At 35.7% G+C, this 17,500-nt stretch overlaps 1 protein-coding gene and 1 long non-coding RNA gene across 2 annotated transcripts; both read right to left on the bottom strand.

The window, feature by feature from the left end:
• Window positions 1–1,577: 1,577 nt before the first annotated feature.
• LOC113816302 (translocase of inner mitochondrial membrane 23) lies at window positions 1,578–12,662 on the bottom strand. Its single transcript, XM_027368347.2, has 4 exons — window positions 12,471–12,662; window positions 5,366–5,512; window positions 2,894–2,996; window positions 1,578–2,572 (listed from the first exon to the last, which is right to left on the bottom strand). Exons 1-4 carry the CDS (start codon window positions 12,553–12,555, stop codon window positions 2,287–2,289), a joined length of 621 nt encoding a protein of 206 aa, XP_027224148.1. The 5' UTR covers window positions 12,556–12,662; the 3' UTR covers window positions 1,578–2,286.
• Window positions 9,463–12,464, bottom strand: LOC138865011 (uncharacterized). The gene is made up of 2 exons (XR_011399268.1): window positions 10,654–12,464; window positions 9,463–10,578 (listed from the first exon to the last, which is right to left on the bottom strand). It is a non-coding gene; the product is annotated as an uncharacterized lncRNA (long non-coding RNA).
• Window positions 12,663–17,500: the final 4,838 nt, after the last annotated feature.

Genomic DNA, 17,500 nt, shown 5'->3' with positions numbered 1-17,500 from the left:
GGAAAAAATTGATCAAGCTGCTTAGTCCAATACAGGAAGCCATTTTGGGATTGAAACTCGACTGTCAATTGTAATATAAAAAAAAATCACTTCTGGTGATAGCAAGTCATATGAGCTCAGAAAAGCAACCACATAAGAGAAAAGATAACAAATACAGTAGATCGAAGCCTAATTTCGTCTACTTTATGTTCATTAAGGCCCACAGATATTTGACTGAATGAAATATTATATTCAATGGACAAGTTCCTGTGCATGGGAGGTCGGCCGCCGTTGTGTTGGACCAGGTGGCAAGTGTCAGTGCTCCGGCAAAATTGTTTCATTGTTATATTATGCTTATTCAGTCTTAAAACCCAGGTACAAAACATACCTACACTACTTCTCCCCCTTGAGAAAATAAAAATGAATTATCTGCTGATAGAACCGAAGTATAACTAGATGTTTTGCTGATGTTGCCCTTGTTATAATTGAATTTGAGTCATTTTATATGCTTAAAATGGGCCAAACTCTTCAAAATGTTTGTGAAAATTATTTTATATCCAGATTCATTAATTTTGACAATCAGTGGATGATCACATTACATTGTTACAGAAGCTATTACCTCTCATTCTTTCAGTTTTATGATGAAATAAGGGCCCTAAACTTGAAATTACAAAGCACTCAAGGCTCTAAAAGTAAAAGCCCTTTTTGATTCTGGGAACAAAACTTTTTTCATCTATATTGTGCCTGAAAACTTTAGTCATTTGCACTTCCTTCACAACAGATAGAGTAGGCAGAAAGCTGTGTTCAGTCTCCTAAATGATTTCATATCCTCCTTTTAATAATCCTAACCATACAAACTAGACTACCTAGCTATTTTTATGATAATAGTCCAGGTCTTCAAACTGCGTAATTGCCACAATGATGGAATAATGAATTTAAATTGCCAAGTTTATAATCACTTTAAGCCACATGGTAAAGATTAGTTATATTGAAGAAAAAGTTCCCTAATTGAAGCTATAGTTGTATCTCTGCCAACACATCATCTGTCATTTAACACTAATTACTTTTTTCTTTTTCAAGTAGTGGATCATGGGCTATTTCTCTTCTTAACTTTCCAATTCCACTATATCATTCCATAGGAAGAAATCATATTGTTGAGCTTGATATTACAAATTGTTGGAATTACTGATGATCAGAATTCAAATTGCTAATACCTCTTGTTTGGTGAGCAGCCACTACAATACAAATTGTTGTAACTCCCATATGATTATACATTTTTCTTTCTTTGTTATTGTTTCACTAAGCCTTTTTCAGCCATAACTACAAGAAAATTATGTTTTGTTTTACCTAAACCAAATACCAAAAAATACATCAGGAATTGCTCCCAGTACCCAAGATAACAATCTTAAATACATGTAGGTAGCTTGTATATGAATATCATAACTCAATTTAGCATTCTTGACTTCAAATATATAAGCAGATTCTGGAATAAGATCATGCCATACTTTTGCTTTTTATACACAATCTCTCCATAAGCTTATGTACATATGGAATCTCAACGTACCAAAAAAGGGGAATAGGAACAAGACTTTCTCAAATACAATTTTTCTATTTTATTTGATTTTTTCCTATATTCATACAAAATCCTGGTAATGTATTTACAATAAACTGGCGATTTTAACATGGAAAGTATAGATACATTCTGTACAATATGGAATAAATTTTCGTCCCTACAATATCCTGGCCCGGGAGTGGAAAAAAAAACAAAAAAAAAAAAAGAAAAATATAACAGTAAAAATATATACTCAGTTAGCAATCACTGAGAAAAAACTTGCCATGATATGGAATTATCACTTTCCATAATATTATGCCAAAGAACCCATGGATTTCTTGCATGGTGAGCAAACACTCCAGCATTCTTTGTTTTGTTTTTATGTTGCCAATAATTCCCTCATGAGCCTGTAACATAATAAAATAATAACACATCAACTCAAGAAAAATAGGTACTCTACCATGTTCCTTCTCAATTGACAATGTACTGAGCATAATAAAATAACAATAATTACATTTCATCGCCCTTCTAAGTCAAAATAAATTAGTGGCATTTATATTATGATGGAAAATACATGTTCAAAGAAAATACAAGTTCCTTCATTCAGGTAATAGTCTAGATGCACTAGACCACTATCAACTCCAATTATCTCTTGACATCTTATAAGTACAAGATAAATAAAAATATCTATAACAATCTCTAACAAGCATTAATGCAGACAAAAAGTAAATTTTCCATAAAGTTTTAAATCTTTTTTAGAATCGTTGATTGTACTGATCCTTCAATTTATCCCGCGATGAAAAAGCAACATAGGCTGCTGCTGCCGCTAAGCCAATCACCCCTCCCATAGCACATTTCTTTAGGCCAGCAGTAGATTTGTAGAGGAGCCCAGTCAAAGCACCTGCACCTAGAGTGTTGATTTCATCTTCCTGACTCCCGCGGGCATAGTAGAACAAGCACCCAAAGCCAGAGTACATGAATGCTACAACGCCTAGTGTGTTGGCCGATGCTGCGCCTCTCTTCATAACATAGTTTAATAATCTGTTGAGCAGATATGGGTATTAATCATAGACTGGCATTCTAATGAGTAAACTACAGAGTTTTCTACGAAAAAATAAAACTTTCAGTATTATATACTATGTATTTACACTGCAGTAAGCAGTAGAAAAATTTACTAACTGCATGATCATATACTTATAGCATGTCCAAAAGATACAGTTGCAACTTAATTAAAAACATCTTATTGCAATATGATCATAGGCTTTGCTTACAGCTGAATTAGATTTCATTTATCCTACAGTACACCCATAATCCCTAGATCACCCTTACCAACACAGAAAATAAACGCCAAGGGAAACTCACTGTGTACGCCTAATTTTGCCAGTGTGTCCTGCAGCAGCTGTCTCCTGAAGGCCACGATACAAGCCCTGCGCTCCACCAAGTCCCGCACCAATAAGACATAGTCCTGGAATTGTGTGTTGGTTATTGCATTGTATAAAGATGGCAGAATATAACTACAGTAAACTATAAAACAAATATTCTGTAATATGATACTGTATATACTAAGAGGAGGAGGAGGAGAATACAAAAGAAGAAAGAGGACAAAAGAAAAGAAAATGATGAAAGAAGACAAAAGAAAAAAGAAAATAATGAAAGAAGACAAAAAAAAAAGAAACAAGAAAGAAAAAAAAAAGAAAAAGAAAAAGAAAAAGAAAAAGACGAAGAAGAGGAAGAAGAAAAAAAGAGAGAAAAAGAAGATGAACAAATATGATGATGAACAAAGAAGAAGACAGGTAGAAGAAAGATGAGGAGACACAAAAGAAAGAAAAAACAAGAAGAAAAATAACAGCATAAATAACTATTATAGAGAATGTGATCATAAACCAAATCTTTCAATACAATGAAATGCATAACAACATTTTTTTTTATCAAGATATGCCAAAGAAGTCCTTAAAACGGAGTCTATTTTTTTCCGATAGTAGCAGCATCATTTCTATGGTAAAACTTTTAGGCAATAGCAATGTAAGTGAAGGAGAACCTTCCAAAAATTTTAACTTAAAAAATTATATCAAAATGCAAGATTTTACATTCCAAATGTTGCTCGCAAACTACCAAATGAACCAGGCAAAAACACGAAACTGTGGAGCCAACAAACATTCGATAACTATTTTACCCGGCGTTATTGGGTTACGTGATAAGGAAATGGCTCGCATGATTATTATTTGTTGCTGTCCTTTTACAATGGCAATACATTAATCATATTTCAACCAAAACATTTTCTAAAGTATGTATGTGTCCTTTCCACATATTGTTCTACAATATATAAAAAAGAAACTGTTTATTAGAACCTTGTGTGGTGTATTATGTACATACATTACCAAAGGCAAAAGCTTGTGCACTTGAAATCACATGTTTAAATAATAACAGATGATATACATACAGATCACTGATTCATATACCAGCTAACCATTCCAAATCAAGCTTTAACCCACTTGCACTGGGTGTCACACATGTGACACCCGGAATAAGGACAATGGCTGGCTGTCCCACCAGCTTGCGCTCTAATTTTGTCGCCCGAGGCAGGCAGCACACAGGCTGGTTCCTGGACTGGCCCATGCACCAATTTTGATACCGCCCGGAAATGGGGATTATCGCCCTCCAAATGGACCATCGTGGGTGGGTAAATAATAGAGAACTTTAGGTCAGTGCCTTTGCCTTTACAAGTATGACTACTGTAATGAAGGTTAGAGTACACATAATATAGCACTATAATATCAACATAATCCACAATTGAAAATACATTATATCTAGTATATTATAATACTCAGTCCTATCGAGGCCTTTGCAAATGACCAATATAATGTAACTTCTAAATCAGGACCTATTGGCTTTGGCAAGTTTAGAAAAAAGTGATATAAACCAATGTAATTAAAAAGCATCATAGTGCTATTACTAGAACTCATATTGACTGCATAAGTTTGTGCCGCAAAAGGATTCAAATAGCCGACTCTTGAGATAGGCCTAAATTAAAGTCTAATCAGAAATGAATGAAGACTATTTTGTAACCCTTGTGTGCTGCCGTATGATCTGACACCAGAGTGGAGCATCAAGGCCCAAACTAATTACTTCTATCTACTCTTAATTAATTTCCCAGAAACATGAGCTGCATTTCTGCAATATATTAATCAAAACCCCATTATGACACTTGAAACCAGATCGTCTAGCAACCATTGGGAATACTATTACAATAAACCCTGCCTCTTCATTCATGCATCCCTAAATATACAATGCGTGTTCATTATGGGTTTATGTTAAAACTATGGCATAATCTTACGCAAACTTCATATTTCTTTTGTAGCTCCCTTTCCTCCTCCAAGCCAATCATAGTCAAGGTTCCTGCCTTTTTTGTTATGATTGGAACATTGCGAGTAAACAGAAATTCTGGTAATGCATATTTGCGCAAGGGGTACATATACAATTCTTGGTGTGTGAAATTGAGTCCTTGAAATAACAAAAAAACAAAATTTGCTTGATGCTTGAAAACCTGTACATGAATTGCAGTTGAGGGGGTGGATAACAGTTCTTTAGAATTTAGTAATAAAGAAAATATCTTTAATACTATCATAACTATATAATCTTTGTCAGAACGAAAGTCCAATATGAAATTTCCTGTATATGGTAATCTTCTAACCCAATCATATTTGGATATCATTTCATTATGTGTATGAACATATCCTAGTATTTGCGTGTGCAGAGGAGGAAGGGTGCACATGTAAGCATATAGACAAAACCCTTCTTCGTAAACAAACTTGAAAACCATTTTATGCATCTTACCTCCAATCTGTGAGAAAGCCAGTTCAAAGCGTCCCCTCTTTTGTGAAGCACCTTCTAGAGCAATAAATTCTGGCTGTGAGGTCTGTAGGTATGCAGGGTCAAAGTTCAGGTATGGTGACAGCTGTGATAGTCCAGGATTTGAAGTCACTGAAAAACAAATTCACATTAGAGGATGTGTAACAGAAGAAACTTAAAAGGAAGCTACCCTAGGTAAAAATGCCTGTAATATCAAAGAGCGAAAATAAAACATACAAAGCAAGTATTTACTTTAGACACATGTATGTCTTCTTAATTTTCACTCATATATCAATTTTTTCATAAATCAAACTTAAAGTTTCACCTAATTTCCTTTTGATTTCACAGTGAAATGTTGGAGCTATTCAATCATTTATTATCTTTTTCTTCTTCTTCAGCTAACGAAATGCCAGAATCACAAATGCACAAAAATTAAAAATACAAGAAATAGCCTCTTCCTATCAAATTACAATATTCATTTTTAGACAAAAACTTTTCTTCCATTCTTAAAAAAGTACACAAATACCTTATACCCATAATAATCAATGCAATTGGACTATAAAGCATGATTATCTAACTAGTATAAGCAGGTCCTTGAGTCCGTTCATATGGCTTTTTCAAAAATAAATTAATTTAATAACTCTGCCATAAAGTATCTATTTGTAGAATGCAATATACATTTTCCACTTCTCTCTCAATTCATTTTCTATTTCTGTAAATAATTTGCAACATCTTATCCTGAAAAAGTGCAATCTATTTTTACAGCATCTTTATACCCCATTTCTGAAGGCTTGATCCAAATATGAAATATGGGATTGCAACTGCTCTCTATCATTACTGCTTGCAAATAATGCAAAAGGTCCTGTCATTTCTGACCCACACTATTCTCTCTCCAAAGGATGCACTCTCCAAAGGATACATAAATTGGAACACATAATAAGCATGTTATTGACATACTTCCTCATAACACCTGAGATCATAAACAGGTGGACACAAAATCACTTCTAGTGATATTTCACTAATTAACTTAAATAGTGAGGGACAACTAATATATCTAATGGAGAGCGCATTCAACTTGAGTTAATTTAATTTAACAGAGGGTAGGAAGATAACTAATGATTCATGTATTAGGTATCACTGATATACATAACTAGAAATTACTTATTTATGAATCTAGTGTGCTTTAATGATTTTAGATACACAGACACCGAGGATATTTCTGTATCAAAACTAAAGTTTTACACATCAAACTTTGACAGGGAGCAAGAGGTGAAGCCATACAGTCGAGGATGCAGTTGTCCTCCCTGACCCCTGTAGATCCCGCTACCTCTTACTGTATATATTACCTTGCCAAGAATGTGGTGCGGCTTTAGGCCAAGAACACAGGCTATTCTTTAGAAATCACACGCAGTATCTGCTAGATTTAATGAAAAGTCTTATAACATAGGAAAAGAGTGTTTAAATATTAACAAAACAGAAAGTGTTACTTTTCATAATCCAGCCCTCCTTGCCTCGCAGCAAATAACTAAGCCACACATGTGGTGCATGTAGCTCTTGATGACACAGCCAATTTCTTAGAATTGCACTGTACTATGAAAGTATAATGAAATATTATATATGTTAAATGTTAATTCCTGAATTACACAATGTGATTGATTCATATAGTACCATATCTTCATTGGAAATACACATAACGTCTATACTTGTGCACGTGCAGGTAAATTTGACAGTTCTGTTGTCACATTTCTCGTTGCTCATTCCAAAGGTAAAGTTTGATTACAGTGCTACTTGTGTTTCAGAATTCTTTACCAACTTTGCAGTGAAATCATTACAATATTGGGGATAACAGTGAAATACAACAACCATGTTCCAGCTGTAGAATTTTGTCAGTGGTTTGTCACTTCCCGACCATCCTCTCCTTGACCTTAAGGTAAACTCAACTTGTATCTTTAAATGTAGTCAGTGGTGATTGAGAGAGACTTTGGGGGCAGAGCCTCCGATAGGGAAATACGGCAAGTTTTTGGTTCATACAGTGATCTTTCTGATAGTTTTTGCATTTAAGATGTGGTTCACTTGCTCATTCATTCGTGCAATACCATGTTAAATCATCTGTAGCTGAATCTTACCTTGAGTTTTAAAATATTCCACTTTCTTTACCATAAGAAATACTATTCTAGACTTGGGTTTTCAGTTTTCCACATTCTTTTGCTTTTTTAAATGCCCGCTATGAATGAAATCCCCCAACACTGTTGACTGGAGTCGGGGACTTTGTCTCTGATGGGTGTGGTCCTGTTGTATGGACACACTAAGCAATGGCAAATTGAAGATAATATTCTTCATGTGGACAAAAAGTTGCAGTCATTGGTAGTAGTAATGCCACAAATAAAGGAAAAAGATCTCAATAAGTGCTGCTCGAAGCTGAAGTCCCCTCGGTGCTTTCAAGTTTCAACTCTACCTTGTTGTGCCTACTAAAGTAAAAACAATGTTTGCTAGGGGGAGTTGGATGGCAGGGCCCCCAAACAACCCACTGTCCACCCAAGGCAACTCAAATTATTGAAAAAGTTATGACATGGAGTTCAGGACTGAGTCTCTGGAGAGAGTATCCATATTGTAGAGAAACACCAATAAAATAATCACATAAATAAATAAGATAAATGAAATAATTCAAACAAAAAATCACATAAAATATTCATATAAACAAATAAAATAAAATAACAACAAATGAGAAATGAAATGAAATAAATTGAATTATCACATAAATATAAAAATGAATGAATAAATGTGTATACGCCACAGATGTATTATCAAAAGTGCAGCACCCAAAGAAAAATAACAAAACAAAGGCACTTTTATTTTAAATACCTACACCTTTATCATGTCCATAGCTTTGAAAAAGTGGTCAGATCATTTAACCATGCCCATACACAGCCAAAGATAATATCCAATATTTTTTCCTTCAAGATTCTGATTCCGACAAGAAAGCCACAGCCATCTTCTTTCCACAATCAATTTTAATGTCTTTTCTTCTTGATTTCAAATTATTTTAGGCAACCTATAAAATTCTAAATGACTTGATTTTGCTGGTTATGGCAACCATAGACAACATTAAATTAACCATTATCACTAATCCCACTAGCGACAGTCCATTTGAAAGACGATAATTGCAGTTTCTGGGCAGTATCAAAATCAGTGACTATTATAGAGCAGAAGAAATAGAATAGGATACAACATTGTTTAAGGGGACCGTCCCTGAGAATGGCCACCTTTCCCTACTCTATACATCATAAAAAAATATCGGTTAGAGATAACTGATTGATTCTTTTTGCATGCTATAGAGCAAAGAATTGCGCTTCGTTATATATATAAATTTTAACTTTGCTCCCCCATTGGGGGGGGGGGCACCCCCCAAAAAGTTGAAAAAAATCGCTATTTTTTTTGGTATGTCTTCGGTACATCCCAACTATCAGAGCTCTTTACAGAATATTCCCCCAAAAATGCTAGTGTTAGATCAACTCTAGCCTATAGCCATGTAAAAGGCCGAATTTTGAATTTCCTTTTTTTTTTTGGCGGGGGACAGCTTGACATAGAGAACTATTTTTGAATGCGTTTTTCAGCATTAAAATATTATTATTTTTTGATTAAGGCAAAAATTAAAAAATCGGCCTTTTACATGGCTATGGGACGCCGAGGCTCTAGTGAAAGCAACAAACTGCATTTGGATCGCATGAAAATTACGTGAGTTGGGAAGTACCGAAGATTCATAAAAAAATAGCCGAGCTACGGCGTTTTGTATTTGGCACCTTGCCAAAGTTCGTTATCTCTGTTATTTTTCTCTGAATCTAATGATATTATATATCAAAAAAACGCTTATTTAGTGTACTTTGCAATGCAATGATTACCAAGTCAATAGGAATTTTCATGTTCAATAGGGACGCTATTCTGTAAAGGTATGTCACTTTTTTTTTTTTTTTTTTTTCGTTGTTCATTAAAGTTGATATTTTCGTGTGAAAAGCTTAATAAATGCATTTTACCATAGAGACAACTAATCTAAACCAGATAAAAACCTTTTTTTAAAAAATATATTTTTTTTTATTTTCCATTTTTTTTATTTTTATTTTTTTTTTTTTGAAGAAATGGGGAACTGTGGATGGCAACATTAGTACAAAATCATTCTAATTATAAAGTCCTGGCATGAATACAACATGGTGGTTCAATTTTGAGAATTTCAAAAGCATATGAATTTAGTACATTGAATTCGAGAACTTACGAAAGTCGTTGAATATTCCCCATGCCTCACACAGGGGGGGGGGGGAGGGGGAGATGGTCACTGGGTGTTTATAATTTTCGAGGAGGATCATATGTACGTGAACGCACGCACATAAAGTTAAAAAGATTAATCATCATCATTTAGTAGGCCTACATTGACTTTCATATCTAAATAATAAAATTTATTAGTTATCCCTCTCATACCCATTTTCTTTGATAATTGTCAATATTAACAAATTGCAAGGGAGAACAAGTGTAAAGTTTATGATTAGCCATTTGCACCCATTATCTTTACTAAGAAGTGCATAAAATCATGCAGACGCCTATGTGTTGTGGGATATTTGCCAATTTATGGTGCCTAAGACTTACGGTAACGTCTAAACATATTCATTTTTATCGGGAACGCACGAAACGGATGCGATAGCTTTTTGAACGCCAGACGAAGACTACGCATACAACCGAGCTCAAAATTCCATATAGTTTTTATTTCAGAGCAGGTATTACTGAGTACTATCATCTTCAACATGAAATAATCTGTATCTCGCTTATACATCCGAAGTTTAAAAATCCGACATTTAGGTAACATTCGTATTGAATTGGTCTTTACAACGGTAACTACCAATTTCAAATCAATTCAAATTGCCCCCTGCTGTGATGTACCGACCGTTGAGCGAAATGTAACGGAAATATTTCAATCCTTCCTTATAAGGCTATTTTTAAACATTAGTGCTTCGTATGTGATATACGTATATATTACCACGTAAACTAAAACATATTACCAGGGAGTCTCGATCAAAGCATATTTCGTGTGTAAAAGGACACAAAACATACATTTTTTTTTAGATATATTTCACAAAATATTTCGTCATAAATCACGGTGATATAATTTTTTCCTGATATTGGTATAAAAGTGTTCCTTGAACATTCACGAACTCATATCTATGCGCAATGTCATAATCAAATGCCTTATGCACGATTGCCGCAAGCAAAAGTCCACATAGGTGTACCTGGGCGCTCAATAGCGACGTACCTCTCCGGGTGCTGAGGGACTCGCACGCCGGCTGCAAGACAACGAGCCATAGCAGGCGGTTAATACTCGTTTGGTAGTTTCCTCATCCATGTACCTATACTATACGCTAACTATCTTAATTTAACCCCCTCCTCCCCCCTCTCTCAGGGACGGTCCCCTTAAGCTGAAGAGGCCTCATATTTACTGATAAATGACAAAAATATATGCCGCATAGCATTGCTCAGAGACAAAATCCACAACACCCTCACAAAGTCAGAGTTTTTGCTTAGGTCTACATTTTCTATATGTTTCATTTTCTGTTAATTATTTTCTTTATGTAGGTCACATTTTCTGTGGGCCAGTTTCAAGTAATTTTGTTATCCATTATTTTTAAAACATATTTCTTTATACCTCTCCTTTCCTTATTTTATGTTGCTTCGATTCTGGGTTAGTCTTAATACTATACAGTGGCAACAAAGAAGAAATAGACTTTAGTAACAAGATTGATATCCCCAAAGTGCCCCAAATGCCAATAAAGTGATGATAATGAAGCAATCCAGACAGCAGAAAGAAAGAAACAAAAGTTTGGTGTTTCTTTTCTTTATCAATTTATGGTATGAACACAGATCTATCTTGCCATACATACCAAGGTGAAGAGAATGTTTCCTGGGGGTGTTAGCCATCAACCCTCTCTCGGGGAGTGCCTGAAGGACACCCCTAGTCACAGTAACTTAGATTGTTAGGTTAGGTTAGGTTTATTGGTCAGGATGTTTTTGGGGGGGTTTGGATATGAATTCTGATAGATTTTACCAAAAGTTGAGTCAGATTCCAGTATATTTTCAAAATCTGGTGTCTATCCATAAACGTCAGGCACATCTGTAGTTTCATTTGCCGATTTGATGCATTTTTTATGCTGGTTTTACGCATCTGTTCTGTATTTTTCTTGTTTACGCCTTATTTGCCATGTAATTTCCCTGATATATTTCATGCCCTCCTCTGCTATGGGGACAATCAAATCAAGATTGTTGATGGAGAAATAATACTCAGAAAAGAAACAACGCCAAGAACCGAAGAAATAATTGGATATCCTACAGCTAATTGTCATTTTAATTGACTTAGGGAGGGTGTGTTGCTCTTGGTAACAACAACCCCCACTGGTCTATTGTACACAAAACAATGTTTCAATGCATTCCAATTCTAGCAACTGTTTTGCTCTTCCCAATAAATCGGTCTCCTGTGTGTGCTGATCCAAGAAAGATGCAATTAACAGGTTTACATCAGGAGCAACCACTTAACTTCTGTAATTAACATCTTATACTACAAGTGTATTTAACACAAAGGCTGTGAGTTCCCTTTAATTAAAAGGTCACAAATTAACACAAAAAATAATCTAAAGACTTATCACACCTCTTCAGTCAAGTCATTTGCAATTCTCTGTTAACCATCTTACCGAAGGCTTAAGTGTACAGCATCAAATATATAATTAGATATTGCAAGCATCCCAATCTCTACATAAAATGAATCACTATATAAACTTGTCTCGTCTCCCCGTCCGGTAAGCTTTGTGAAGGCTTATACAACACCTCTAATATAGTCAATGCATTATCAAGCGCCGAAAAAAGGTTTTATTCTCCGTAGTGAAATGAGACAATGATCAAACCTCAACTAACAGACTCCCCATAACAATTCCTGATAACTAGAATTAGTAGAACACTCTATTCCCTTCCCAAAATTCCCTTGTTTATCCCGACATGGTCACAAAAACAAAACACCTCTATGTAGGTATTTTCTCCCTCTCAGCCATCTCTCACTCACATGGAACGTTCATCCCAGGGTCGCTGGAGCTGTAGGAAGGGCTGATGAGGCCGAGAATGCCGCTGCTTCTGTTGTCCATGGCCATATTCAACGAAAATCCAGAAATTCAGAAAATCGCGAAGCCAAGGTCGAGCGGCGGCGGAGAGGGTCGTCTGCGGCGCGAGGGAAGTGACGGTCGGGATGCGTCGCGCCTCGGATGTTCTTCAATGGCCGAGAAATTGTAACATGGTGGTTATACGTGTATAATATGGGTATGATAGTTGACTAGAAGTAAATTTGTATAATAACGTATGCTGTACTTGTTGACAGAGTGAAATAAGTGACGAGTAAAATTCGCTGCGCAACAACTACGCTACAGGGTGGATATGGTGAATGTACGCTGAGACAAAGACGAACACAAAAAATGACAGTATACTGACTAGCTATAGTGACATTTGCACAATTATCATAACAGTGATGTACTGTGCCTCAGCTACAGCTGTGTCTAAGCAGACAGATGACGCGCGAGATGCGCTTCTTGCTTTCCACAATAACTAATTTAGATTATGATACACACACGCACACATACATGCATATATATTTACGTATATATTTGTGTGTATATTTATACATATATATACATATATACATATGTACATATGTATATATACATGTATATATATATATATATATATATATATATATATATATATATATGTGTGTGTGTGTGTGTGTGTGTGTGTGTGTGTGTGTGTGTGTGTGTGTGTGTGTGTGTGTGTGTGTGTGTGTGTGTGCATACATACATAAATATATATATGTATATATATGCACATACATACATACATACATACATATATATATATATATATATATATATATATATATATATATATATATATATATATGTGTGTGTGTGTGTGTGTGTGTGTGTGTGTGTGTGTGTGTGTGTGTGTGTGTATGTATATATGTATATATATGGTACCATAATATGCATAACAATATGAAATTATAACAGTTTATTTTTTACCGAAAGGTTATTGTAGCAACGAAATACACCCAAACGTGCATCACTTCTCGGCCCCCATTAATCTCCTTCTTGTTCTGATCTCAGCAGAGAGGGACTTCGGCCATCACGTCGAGTCTCCGTTGCAAGGGCCGCCGTATTGCAATGCCAACTGCGCATCCGCCTCGACTTGGGCGCCATCAGCTACTCCTGACATCGAGCTTTGGTTGTCGAAAGGTACAGCAGAGCCAGATTTTTTTTCTTTGCTAAATGATTAATATGAGCGAAAAACGTTATCAGGGAACACATATGAGCGATAAGTTAAGTCACAAAACAAAATACAATTTATACCATTGTTTCAAAACTTTGCCAACAGCCCATTCGCAGAATTTTGTTGCTGTTGTTGTTGTAGAATTGAAAATTTATATATACAGTCATTTTTCCTCGGGAATGCGTCGTCTACGATTATTAAAATGTTCAGTGCCATATTGTCTGAGATAATGAGCGATATTTTCAGAGAATTAAACAAAACGGACATGAATCGTGCCCTTCCACAACTATTTCACGCTTTGGGAAATGTCGGTAAACAGGTAAGAATTAATTGTAGTTTATTCGTAGTAAAATATATTAGAGAAACGCTTTTATAAAGGCATGCTAATAAATACTAAAACAATTTGTAATGAAGGTTAAAGAAAGGTCTAGGATTTTATTGGACATAACTGATTAATAAATTAGGACACAGCAGGTAAACACACACACACACACACACACACACACACACACACACACATGCACACACACACACACACACACACACACACACACACACACACACACACACACAAATAGGTGAATGCAAATAATACAAAATCAGTAAACATAAAAAGACAAACTTTGTAAATACAAATAGTGGCAACTGATGAATATGAATAAGGACAAATTTAACGAATACAAATGACGACAAAATTGTTAAATACGAAACGCACAAAGCTGGTAAAACAAGCAAACAAACAATAGAAGTGGCGCTAGTTTTAGGTTGTACGCACCATTATGAAAATCACTGCATTGAGTGTGTTTTACTACACAAAATGGAAAGTTGAATTATATGCATATACTCACTATTTTCTGGCAGAAACCTATGATAAACCATTGATGATTTCGTACTAAACACTATTTGTAAAAGCTTTTCCTTCGTTCAAGACTTTAACGCCGATTAGCGTAAAATGAGAAGCGTTTCATTTATATGCGCTTTAAAGAATATGTACCCATTGACATACTTTAAATGCCCAAGACATGACCCGTTGTGAACACGACAGAACCCCTGTGATTTTGCAAAGTTTAATTCCAACCTGAAGATGACTGATTTTTCTGACACACGAACGTTATCGCAGATCGTAGTAATTCCGTGACAATTCGGCATATATCTTGCCACTATCTAGGCAAGTCCTCCCAGTATCGTACCCAAAGATATATATAGTCTTTGATCGTACCAGTATCGTACAGATAGGCCTACTTAACCCTTTCCCATGTGTGCCGGAATCTTGTATATGTGGCACGTGGTTTTGGCGTCGCACAAGTATCGTACATATCGTGCCAAAATCGTCTCCGTAATGGATTTTTGCACTCGAATGGTCCGGCGAGTTTCCCATTTTCAAGATTCAGTACGATTTTTGGATCTCTGTTAATCGGTACATAGATCATGAGGAAAAAAATCTTGAAAGAAGGAAAAAAAAAGCAGGAATTTCTTCGTAACTTTGGCTTCGACGAAATAAGCTCTCGTTAATGCGCAGAAAGTATTTGACAGGAAAAAGAACGAGAGCATTTCCTGTCTTTGCATTAATTTTGGGTCTTAGTAGCATAGTCTATTACATCATCAATCCATCATTAAAACCAAATGCATTGAAAAGGGAAATGACAAATCAATATTTCTTGTTTGTTTCGCTCGTTAGATAATCATATCTCGTGTAATCATTCATTCAAACCAAATGATAAGATTTTCCTTGAATATCACGAATTCGTATCTTATAAGGATAGTTTCGGGCTAGGTCTCCATTGAAGGCTTTCTTGCCGCCATCCAAGGATTTTCGTGTAATGGGCAGTGACAGTTGCTAATTGGTATTGATAATCGATGTTCTAGAAAGACTGCATCGTTATTTGATTGGCAAGGGTTATAGAAACGGTTCCATTTGTACACGATGATTTTCTTTCTTGGAGGCACGGATCCGGTTCCCTAAGATAAGCTAAGCTAAGCTAAGCTAAGCTAACCTAACTTAACCTAACCAATTCAGGTCATCTTCGGCAGTACTCGGCTGCGTTCTGCAGATAGAACAACGGATCCGTTTCCAAATTATGTTTTTCAGGCGGCACAGATTTTTCCGTTTCTATAATCACTATAATGAATTGTTCTTGTCCACAGACACGTGAATGGCAGAAGAGGAGGAAGTACAGATTAGTATTTTTTTCTTTTAGTTTCGTTTTTTTCCGCCATGGTTCCCCGACTGGATATCCTGAAATGAATTTCAGGGATCTGCTTTGGCAGATAGGCCTACCTTAAGGCAACTTCAGTCAATATGTTTATGTTAAAATGCCCGTAGAGGTTTTCTCCTTGCATTCTAAACACTGCAATTTATAATCATATTTTTTTCTACGTATTAGATATTAAATATATATATATATATATATATATATATATATATATATATATATATGTGTGTGTGTGTGTGTGTGAGTGAGAGTGTGTGTGTGTGTGTGTGTGAGTGTGTGTGTTGTGTGTGTGTGTGTGTGTGTGTGTGTGTGTGTGTGTGTGTGTGTGTGTGTATGTGTGTGTGTGTGTGTGTGTGTGTGTGTGTGTGTGTGTGTGTGTGTGTGTGCGTGTGTGTGTGTGTGTGTGTATGTGTGTGTGTGTGTGTGTGTGTGTGTGTGTGTGTGTGTGTGTGTGTGTGTGTGTGTGTGTGTGTGTGTGTGTGTGTGTGTGTGTGTATGTGTGTGTTACAAACAGCAAACCTAGGACGTTAATTAAATAAAACTGAAAAACTCTCATGATTTCATGTACACATCGCATTACAAAATATCACTGACTCACCAGGCCGCCATGCAACTCAGAATACAGGACTTCAGGATTTAAGTATCTGTAGCCCCACAATTGAGAAATTATGAGTGAATGAGACTTCCTTTCAATATAAAGAGACTGCACGCACAAAACAGATAATATTTAGTGGTTTATACTATTACTCCCTTGTATTTATTTTAAAAAAAATATATAATAATAAAAAAGGGCAAAAGGAACTAATCATAAAGCAATTTAGATAAACTACAACTATTGACATGTATAACAGACGACCGATAAGTTTAACTTCAGTAGTCCGCGGAAAGTCCATTTGAGAGCTGAAGGTTATTTGATAAGATGCTCAATTTTGTTCTCTTTGAAAAACAAGGAAACAGTAAAGATTTTCGATCGTTATATGGTACTATAACGTAACATGGGAGTTCACCGATAGTTCTGCTTTCAGATCATGAAACAAATTTCTGTGATGAGGTTATTGGCGGATGTGATAATCGAATTGTCAGAGTATATCCCCCGCTAAGAAATTATATATGGATATCATATATATTTGCAAAAGGAGAAATACGCTGTCTCTTCCATGAATTTACTGAATTAACCTCGGGCTTTGGGCAATTACCTAACTACCACTCCACTGGCGGTGGACAACACTGAGTATGTAGCGACTGCCGAATAGCGATGCATCATAAAGCGTCATCTGTAGCGTCCTTAACGCTTAATACCGTATTTAGTTTAATCCTAATCCACCGTGTCCGTGCCGAAGACGACACTCTCCACTGCCAGACGGCGCGACAATAATGTTCAGTAAAAACTGTCGCACTCACTATTCTATCACCACCGTTTTCATGTAATCATGTCGGAGAAAAGAGAAATGTCGTACGTGAAATTCGCTCTTTTGGGAGATTTCATGTTTTTTCCTTTCTTTCTTTCTTTTTGTAATGTTATGTGTTTGGTAATCATATTTAATAAACTATTTTAGATATCTCT

This window comes from Penaeus vannamei, chromosome 19 (assembly GCF_042767895.1).
Source record: "Penaeus vannamei isolate JL-2024 chromosome 19, ASM4276789v1, whole genome shotgun sequence".
Classification (NCBI taxonomy): Eukaryota; Metazoa; Arthropoda; class Malacostraca; order Decapoda; family Penaeidae; genus Penaeus; species Penaeus vannamei.
Note: the sequence above shows the minus strand (reverse complement) of the source record. Positions and strands in the feature narration are given on the sequence as shown.